Source organism: Peromyscus californicus, unplaced genomic scaffold (assembly GCF_007827085.1).
Source record: "Peromyscus californicus insignis strain IS unplaced genomic scaffold, ASM782708v3 Scaffold_3__1_contigs__length_106647218, whole genome shotgun sequence".
NCBI lineage: Eukaryota > Metazoa > Chordata > Mammalia > Rodentia > Cricetidae > Peromyscus > Peromyscus californicus.
Genome location: NW_026294551.1, coordinates 88519616 through 88529393, shown reverse-complemented (window position 1 = coordinate 88529393; position 9778 = coordinate 88519616). Strand labels below are relative to the sequence as shown.

The 9778-nt window shown below is 55.4% G+C and overlaps 2 protein-coding genes across 2 annotated transcripts; both read right to left on the bottom strand.

Moving 5' to 3' along the window:
• Positions 1-76: 76 nt before the first annotated feature.
• Positions 77-3118, bottom strand: Tpsg1 (tryptase gamma 1). Its single transcript, XM_052758258.1, has 5 exons — positions 3050-3118; positions 1853-2091; positions 1004-1269; positions 552-697; positions 77-452 (listed from the first exon to the last, which is right to left on the bottom strand). The coding sequence occupies exons 1-5, from the start codon at positions 3116-3118 to the stop codon at positions 135-137; spliced, it is 1038 nt and encodes a 345-aa protein (XP_052614218.1). The 3' UTR covers positions 77-134.
• A 4549-nt stretch (positions 3119-7667) lies between these two features.
• On the bottom strand, positions 7668-9150 carry LOC128122694 (tryptase beta-2-like). Its single transcript, XM_052758361.1, has 5 exons — positions 9026-9150; positions 8708-8873; positions 8315-8580; positions 8010-8173; positions 7668-7935 (listed from the first exon to the last, which is right to left on the bottom strand). Exons 1-5 carry the CDS (start codon positions 9084-9086, stop codon positions 7771-7773), a joined length of 822 nt encoding a protein of 273 aa, XP_052614321.1. The 5' UTR covers positions 9087-9150; the 3' UTR covers positions 7668-7770.
• Between the last annotated feature and the right edge of the window lie 628 nt (positions 9151-9778).

Sequence of the window (9778 nt, the reverse complement as noted above, 5' to 3'; positions counted from 1 at the left end):
AGGCAGAGCCAGGTGGATCTCTGTGTGTTCAAGGCCAGCCTGGTCTACAGAGCGAGATCCGGGACAGGTACCAAAAGGACACAGAGAAACCGTCTTGGAAAAAAAAAAAATACACTTGGGTTGTGACACCTGAGTCAGAGGTCTGAAGTTGGGTGGGAGGTGGAGCCTAGGAAGGATCTCCCCAGCCAGCACTTGACCATCAGGACTCCAGAGACCAGCAGCAGTAGGAGGCTGGGCAAGAAGAGGCCAGCCAGAAGGGGAATCCAGGCAGGCCCTTGTATTCCCGAACCCCCCGATTGTGGGATATGGCGGTGGATCCAGTTCACGTAGGCAGTGACTCGAGCATAGACACCAGGCCGGTCAGGGCGGCCGCAGCCCTCACCCCAGCTGACCACGCCAGCTTGCTGCCAGGTCCCAGCCACCTGGCAGACTAGTGGCCCTCCAGAGTCATCCTGCAGGACGGGTCAGAATGAGGATGGGGTACCAAGGACTTGGGGGAAGCCCACCATGCCTCGGGCTGTGTGCTCCCGCCGTGCTCCCAGCCAGCTCACCTGGCAGGCATCCCCAGGGCCCTGGGCGCACAGCATGTCTGGCTGGATGATGGTGCCGTTGCGGCTGCTGTAAGCCTGGCTGCAGGTCTCTACATCCACCACAGAGACTTCTGCCTCCTGCAGGTTGTATGGAGGCTTCAGAGGCTCTGAGAGAAAAGAAGGTTCAGGAGGAAGCTGAATAACCAGCCCTACAGTGCTGGGAGTGAGCAAGTGGCCGGCACGTCCCTCCTGCAGTGACCAACCCCCCACCCCCACCCCGTGCTGGCCTTGTCAACCCCAGTCTATCGGTCAGACATGTGGATCTTGGCAGAGACCAATATGTGATTGGCTTTTAGGAGGAGCAGATGTGGCCACTAGGTGGCACCAGTGGCTCCTGCTCCCCCCCCCCCCCCCCCAGGTGGCCCTTGCCATCCCTTACCCCATGGGAGCGGGTTTCGGAAAGTGCTCCTTACCTCCCTCCCGTATATGGCCCCAGCCTGTCACCCAGCACCGCATCCCTGGGTAGAAGTCGGCTGAGGCCTCTGGGAGGCACACAGGCTGGACCCAGCTGGAGAGGGCCACAGGGGTGCCCAGCTGCACCAGGGCAATGTCTCCACTGGACCCTGGTGGTCCTGGGGGGCTAGAGTACAGGATGATCTGCTTTACAGTGGAGAAATGGGGAGACAGGGTGATCTTGAGCTCTCCCAAGTGCACCTGGTAATCAGATGAGTTCACAGACCTGGGAAGCAGGGAGAGATGTAAGTGCCCCCCTCGAACAATGATTAACCTCCCCACCACCCACCTCTGCCAGTATCCAGCGCCCCACTTGTCCTCAGCTCTAGGCACAAACAGCTACCGTGTACCCTGGGCCTGAGCCTGGCAGTGCCTCACACCTCAGGACCCAAGGACAGCAGCCTGTGGTCCTGCCACCTCTGGCTGGAAGGTGTCCAGCAGGCTGGGGGCCAGCAGCTGTCCTAAAACAGGGAACAGCAGTTCCAGAATCGTGCAAGACACGTAGAAGAGCTTTGCACTGACTAGGTTTAGGATACCTCCCAAATACAAGCTGGTTAGGAGGTCAGGATCACTCTCAAGCCCCGTGGCGGTTAAGGGCTCCTTGCCATGCACTGGCAGATGTGGGAGAGGGGACCCCACCCCCGCTGGGGCTGCACCCTGCCACTTCAGGTGGGTGGACCTTAGTGTGGTTTTCTTTATTGAAGAGGAAATCTTGGACTCAGGGATGTGAGTCACAGGCTAAGCAAACAGACCTGTTTGCTGTCACTGCCCCATAAGCCCAGGCAGTCAGGCCTCATCGGGTCACTCACCCAGAGAAGCAGTGGGCTGCTGTAAGCACCCATTCTGGGCTGAGCAGGGACCCTCCACACACATGCACCTTCTGCAGACGGAGGCTAGCTTGCCATGGCCATGTGCCAGCTGGGGCAGCATGGCCTCCCACAATTCGACTTCCTGCATGGGAAACCTGGGGCTGGCCACACCCTGATCCAAAGGAGGCATTGTTGGCTAGGGGATCCCAGAGACTGGCATTGTGCCCAATGCCTCTCCTCTAGGACCTCCATGATTCCCACTCCTTAGTATCTTGGGGAATCCCAATGTCTCCCCTCCCCACCTGCTGGTTCCCCTCCCCCCAGAAGCATTGTGGGTGCAGGAAATGACAATGCCCTAAAACAGTGGTTCTCAACCTTCCTAATGCTGCAACCCTTTAATACAGTTTCTCATGCTGTGGTGACCCCAACCATAAAATTATTTTCATTGCTACTTAATAGCTGTAATTTTGCTACTGTTATGAATCCTAATGTAAATACCTTATATGAAGATGGTTTTAGGCGACCCCTCTGAAAAGGTTGTATGACCCCGGAAGGGGTCACAACCCACAGGTTGAAAACCACTGCCTTAGAAGCAGTAAGTTCATGGATCTTGGTGTCTGAACACTGCCCCATAGGGATATAGCAGGCCTCTTAGAGAGATGGTTTGGTGGGGCTGGGGCAAGCAGCTTACTGCCTGGAGTTGAGGGGGTGAGAAAGGGCTGAGGGTGCTGGGAGCTATGAAGACCCAGGAGGATGGGGTGGGGGAGGGGCACCTCCCTGGTGAGAATGGGGTTTCTTTTTAGAATAATGTTTGGAACTAGATAGACATAACATCACAAAACACTGGAAAACGTGTTAAATGCCACCAGATGCTATACTGTATCGTGGCTAAATCTGATGTAAATTTCACCTTAATTTTTTGAATGAAAAGTAGAGGCCATCCCACAGGGAAGGGCTTCAGTCTTAATCTGTACGACAGAATGAAATCGGAAATTGGGTCCACGCTGATAGAAGAAATAGAAGCAGACTACATTCCCTTACCCCAGAACACCAGGTAAGTCCTAAAGAAGGCTAACAAGATGCCCTGAGTCTCTCTCCCAAGAGCAACATCAGAAGAAACGGGCGGACTGCAGGGCCAGCAGCTTGCACAGGAGATGCAGAGTAGCTCTCGAAGATACAAAAGAGGTGCAGAGGTACAGCTTCCCAGGTGAAGCTGGCCTGTGCTCCATCAGCCAGGACACCAGAGATGCCTGTGCCTGAGTACATGGCCCCCCCAGACCAGGCCACCCTTCCCCCACCACAGCCTGTCCCTCTGTGGTCTGCGTGCCAGGACTGGTCTCTAATCCTGAAACATCTCTTGGGCACATACCTGACTGCAGAGCCTCCTGAGAGATACCTGAAGGATGGAGACAGAAGGATTAAGGGAGCTGCCCATGGAAGTGACTCTGGTACCGTAGGCCTACGCATTGTCCCCACAATGTCCCAAGGTGGCCCTAAGGTGAATGTTCCTGCCCTGAGCAGCTAAAGCTAGGATCTAGCCGGATAGGTGGGGCCTAGCCAGGTGGAAGTGGCCTGGCCAGCTGCCATCCTAATCCCAGGGTAGAGAGGGACCAGCCATGGGCCATAAACAACAGTTGGGAGGCACTGAGTACTGCCCCAGCCTTGCCCCTCACAACCTCTAGGTCCTCCTGAGGAGGGTCTTACCAGGGTCTGGGCCTATAGGTGTCCCCCGCACCCACACTCTAAGCCGCTATCCCCAGCAATGATGGCCAAGCTACCCAGCTGAGGGGCCCAGGCAGAGCAGAGGCACATCATGAAGAACTTGGGTTTTTGCTCCCCCTAAGCTCAGACTTCAAAGCACCCAGATCCCTCCACAGGGCTCCCAACGCTCTCAGAGCTCCAGCTGGTGGAACATAAGGTAGATCCAGGGGAAGGGCCTGAGAGGAAGCAGGCCCACTCCCACCCCAGAGCAGGATACAAATACAAGTATACAAATACAAATACGCCAAGCCAGCTCACTCACCAGGAACAGCCAGAAGCAGTAGGAGGCCACGGGGCCCCAGAGCCATGGTGTCTGCCCACAGCAGGGACAGGACCACCCCCCTCCCCCTGCTCGCTCAGGACCTGCCAGTATGGGGTGGGGTAGCAATGGCCTCACCCCTGCTGCAGGTCTGGAAGGAGGAGGATACAGGCTCCCCACCTGATCCTGTTGTACACCACGGGAGGGGCTATCAACTGCGTCTGTCTCACACAAGGCTACACCCAGCCTTGGCAGCAAGGGCTGAGTTCAAGGACATGGAAAATAACAGGAACAGAATGGGGCCCAGCTGTCCCCACCACAGCCCCGGCTTCTCTTCCCCCAGTGTGGAGAGGAGGCCTTGAAGCCTTGGTTCTCAGAGCATGCTTCTCCCATTCTCCAGATCCTCAGCCTCCAAGGCTCCTCAGAGAGGCCCAGCCCTCTAGGGTGGCACATCCTCCTCTGTGTCCCTGTTCTCATATCCAGCCTGGAGTCTCCTAACCCCACCCCAGATAAACAGAATCAGAGCCCTGTGCAGGGCTTCTGGTCCGTCTGGAGCCTACTGGTCAGCTGACCCAGGGGTGCGGCCAGAGTCAGGGACTTCTCCCAGCTCCACAGGCCAGGGTTGGAGGGTCTCCCTGATACTTTTTAGGTAAGGAATCCCCAATTAGATGTAGGGAAACTGGTCGTAGAGGGTGGCTCATTCCTTCTTCAGGATGTGTGACATCACAGGGCAAATGGTGCCTGTTTTGTGCCCACCTGTCCTGTGGCTCAAGAGTGCATGCTCAATGTTTGACCTAGTGTCAAACAAGTATTCTCTCAGCCCACCCCGTGTGACTGGCCTCCCTCAGGGAGCTGCATACCTCAGAGGGGACTGTTGAGAACATAGGACCTGCCTGCCACTTCATCCCAACATACGGCAGGCAGTGGAGGGAAGGGAGCCATGTGTTCTTATGAGCTATCCCAGCCAACCCAAGGAGCCCGGCGTCACTCAGGTTTTCACAGAATCAGATCCTGAGTCTTGACTCTGAACTATTCCCAGGTCCCCACAGGAGAGGACTTCAGGACCCTTACCTGTCCCACCTCCGTTTGCTTTTGGTATCTCCCCACCTGCATACAACCCTGTTACCTGGCTCCCCTCAACACTCATTCCAGGTCTGCTATCCAGACTAAAGCTCCATCCATGCAAGACAGGAAGGAGTGAGTTCTGTTTCCACCTGGCAGAAAAGCAAAGGGACAGGCAGCCTGGCCCTAGAGACACTCCACACCACACCCTCAGAGAGAGAGAGAGAGAGAGAGAGAGAGAGAGAGAGAGAGAGAGAGAGAGAGAGAGAGAGAGAGCTGCTAGAGTCTCCCGTAACTGAGCCAGAGCTGAGGGCTGCATCTGTCTAAAGTAGCCTGCTCAGCTGGGTACTGGCCTCTGGCTGAGACCGAGGGTCCGGGCCCTGCCCTGAAAGCTCTCAGGCCTGACCCCTGTAGCCCATGGCGGGAGATGAAGCCAGTAATCACTTTTATCTGTCAGCTGACTCTGAGCTGTGCGGAGCTGCTCTGCCAGGGTCAGATAAGGAGAAGGCCCCTCAGGAGGCTAGGCTGCTGCCCCCCACCCACCCTTCCTCCTTGCCCCTTGCCTGTCCCCAGATGCTTCTCACTAGGATCCTGGTCCATTTCCAACCCTGCATGGCCTCCACTGAAGGGTGGCTAAATGCACTTATCAGACAGAGTGTCATCACCTGCCAGGATCCACAGTGACCCTGAGAGAGTGAGACGAGTGGCATGGAGGAACAAGGGACCGAGTTCCAGCTTTACCTTTTATTTTTGTGGTGGATACATGTTATGTTTGACATTAAAAATTAAAACTAAGAAGCCGGAGAGATGGCTCAGCAGTTTTAAGAGTGCAACACCCCGCACCCCCACCACCAAAAGATGGCACCAAGCACCGGATGAGACAACTGACTTCATTTCCCCATCTCGGATGAGGGCTCTACCCAAGAAAGGGAACGGTCAGCCCTCAGCAGTAATCATAAAATCGTGGATGTCACCCTGCACCAGATGTTACCTCCAATACAGAATGCTGAATGAAGACGGGACAAAGGGGCAGCATTGCTGGCATATGATTATGAAACATAAGTGACATTTCAACAAATAGGGAATGGCTACCCCAGTGTGGCCCACTCACAAGCCAACAGCTCCCTTCAGCTGAATGTTCCAGAAACAGGCATTTGTGTGAGTAGGAATAGCCATGAACACCCAAGTCCCGAGACCCTCAACTGAGAGCCCCTCAAAGTAAAGTCCACCATAGCAGCCAGATGTGCCACTGCATGAATTTTTATTTATTTATTTATTTATTTATTTATTTATTTATTTATTTATTTATTCATTCATTTTTGGTTTTTCAAGACAGGGTTTCTCTGTGTAGTTTTGGTATCTCACTGTCCTGGAACTCACTCTGTAGACCAGGCTAGCCTCGAACTCACAGAGATCTGCCTGCCTCTGCCTTCGAGTGCTGGGATTAAAGGCGTGTGCCACACTGGGCGAAATTATTTTTGAGCTTTATTCTTTTAGGATGGGGTCTCACATATCCCAGGCTGGCCTCAAACTCAATTCGAAGACAAGGATGACCTTGAACTCTCGGTCTGCTTCCACGTCCCCAGTGCCAGGATAGCAGGGGTGTACTAGCACACCTGCTTATATTGGTGGTGGAGATCGAAGCCAAGGTTCCCTGCAAGCTAGGCAAATACCACCACCTGAGCTACATCCCCAGGCCCCACCACGTGGGATTCTAGGCAGCAGAGGCAGTAATGATGTGGACTCTATGCAGAGTGTAATGAGAAAGCAGGACGGCAAGGGGTTCCTATCAGGGCAGTCACGGAGCCATCAATGAGGCAAAGGAGATGTCTTTTGCCACGGCAGGGTGAAGATGGCCGAGCAATAATACCTGCAGGGGGGTGGAGGTGCACTGGCCATGCTTTGTTCCCTGGCCCGGCTGCAGTGAGTCTGGCTTCCCTCTCCATGGGTCTTTTAAGGTGTCCATGCTGTTCTCCATGTCTTAAGGACATGATGCCTCTCACATAAAAGAAATGAGCTGTGGGCAGGCAAGACGATGGTCAGTGGGTAAAGGTGCCGACTGCCAAAGCCTGAGGACCTGAGTTGGATGCCCAGAGTCCACGTAAAGGTAGAAGGAGAGGGGCCGGGCGGTGGTGGCGCACGCCTGTAATCCCAGCACTCGGGAGGCAGAGCCAGGCGGATCTCTGTGAGTTCGAGGCCAGCCTGGTCTATAGAGCGAGATCCAGGACAGACACCAAAGCTACACAGAGAAACCCTGTCTCGAAAAAACAAAACAAAAAAAGAGACAGGGTTTCTCTGTGTAACAGCCTTGGCTGTCCTGAAACTCCCTTTGTAGACCAGACTGACCTCAAACTCACAGAGATCCACCTGCCTCTGCCTCGTAAGTGCTGGGACTAAAGGCGTGCGCCACTAAGCCCAGCAAACAAGCGTATGTTTGACGTGTTTAAAATATGTTTTTAAAGTGAGCTTGTGTGGAAAGAGGTTAGTCCTGGGGACAGGGGCTGGTTAGAGGTCCACCCCACTACGGTATGCCAGTCCTGTGACTAGGACCCCACAGCAAGGGCATCACAGCCTGGCCAAGGTACTCCATTTGCCCCCAGTGACACCCACAATGAGGAGAGCAACCCCCACAGCTGTTTTCATGTACTTTAATGAGCCGCAGAAGAGGGTGAGTACCCTGTGCAGCCACCTGGGGTGGGAAGCAGAGGGGATGGGGGTGGCCAGGGGCTCAGAGGGACAGGGGAGGCGGAAGGACAGGAAGGTGAGGCTTCCACCTGGGCAGGAAGCACCCAGTTAAAGACAATAGGGCCTGGTTCTCCTCTGACCTGGAAGCAGCTCAGGAGTTCTCAGGGACATAGCGGTGGATCCATCCCAAGTAGTACGTCACCCGGGTGTAGATGCCAGGATGGTTGGGCTCTGCACAGCCCTCACCCCAGCTGACCACACCTGCTTGCAGCCAGGCACCCTTGACTTTGCAGACCAGCGGCCCCCCTGAGTCACCCTGGGGAAGACAGGGGCTAGCACTCCATATGGAGACTGGATGGGGTGGGGTACGGGGGAGGACACAGGACCCACCTGGCAGGAGTCCCTCCCAGTATTTCCAGCACACAGCATGTCATCACGGACAATGCGAATGTTGTCCCCTGTGTAGAGGCCAGTGTGGTACTTCCGATCACAGAGGCTGTTTTCCACAATGGGCACCTTCACTTGCTTCAGGGGATAGGGCGGCGGGAGGGCCTCTGGGGTGAAAGAGGTGCAGCCTTTGGGGGAAGCTCATCAGTGACTGGCCAGCCTTGGGAACCCCTGTCCACCCTCCAATATTGGGGCTGGGTGAGATCTAGTCCCTGCCCAACTAACTGGCAGTCATCCCCAACACATACCAGCATTATTAATGTTACCCCAGCCTGTCACCCAGCATGATGTCCCTGAGGGGAAGGTCTCCGCGGCAGGAGGCAGGGATATGGGGTGGACATGGGTGGAGACATTCACAGCGTCCTTGAGCTCCAGCAGAGCAATGTCTGCCCCAGTCTCAGCCGAGTAATAGTTGGGGTGCACAATGATCCGGTTCACAGACAGGAGTTGGTCCTCGTAGTATAGATGCTGCTCACGAAGCTGTACCCGGAAGAGCTCTGGGCTTTGGATGTGCCTGGAAGAATACAGCCCTGTTTGGGAGGCTCTGAACATTGAAGCCTCAGGAACACTGGGGACTGTGGGAGAAATCTTGACCCCCCCCATCCCCACTCCGCACCCGTGTCAGGCCCAGGGAAACTCACGGTCCCACACAGTGTGCCGCAGTGAGCACCCACTGTGGGTGGATGAGGGAGCCTCCGCAGAAATGTACCCAGTAGCTGAACTTAAGTCTCAGGCTCACTTGCCAGGGCCACTTACTCTCAGAAGCCTCACGTCCTCCCACAATGCCCACCCGCTGCTCAGCTGGGCCTGCAAAAGGACAAGGATCAACCTCAGCATCCTGGCTTGCTCCCCCCTGTACTGGAGCAACTACCCCTGGGATTCTCCACATTCTCCCATAGCCTGTGGCCTGTGAAGGTCAGACAGAGAAAGACAGGGAGAGGGCTCAAGGCACAACTCACGAGGGGCGGCACACGACAGGCTGGCCAGGAGGCACAGCAGCAGCAGCAGCAGCTTCAGCATCTGGAAGAGGTGAGGAACTCAGCTTGAGTCCAGCTGGGAGACAGGGCTGGACTGGGGTTAGCAGAGTATCCAGTCCAAATGGAGCCAGGGCCTGTGAAACGGAGAGTAGGTTCAGCCAGGGAGTCTGGGGTCCGGTGCTCCAGGTCACTAAGGTCATAAGCTTGGTTACTCTGCTTCAGGGTGATGTGCAGATGCCAGGGGCTCTGGGAAAGGACTTTACCTTGGCTGTCTCTGCTGCTCTCTACTCTGCCTCCTGTCCTCTCTCTGCCCTTTTATTTTCCCAGACCAGAGTTCATGAGAGGAGGGGCATACCACCCTCCAATCCAGACATGAAGGAAATGATTTAGATCAAAGGCCCCCATGTAACAATGCCCCCACCACCCAGATGCCCTTCTGAGTCCCACAAGTCACAAGATTGAGCGCAGAAGACCAGTGACCCACATCCCACATGGGGTCTTGGTGTTTCAGGCTATTGCAAGGCAGAGTTCTGAGATCCAGCTGGTCTCTGCTCAGGGTCCACCAGGGCTGCGGGTGGTATTGGAGATTCCAGGGGGTCCCACCATGGGCAGAGCACTGCACACTGAGGGTCCCTGTCAGCTGAGTGCCCTCCATCACTGAGATGACACTCCTTCCAACTGTTGAGATGAGGATCCTGTCCCCTACCCAGGGATTCAGAGGAGGTCTCAAAAAAG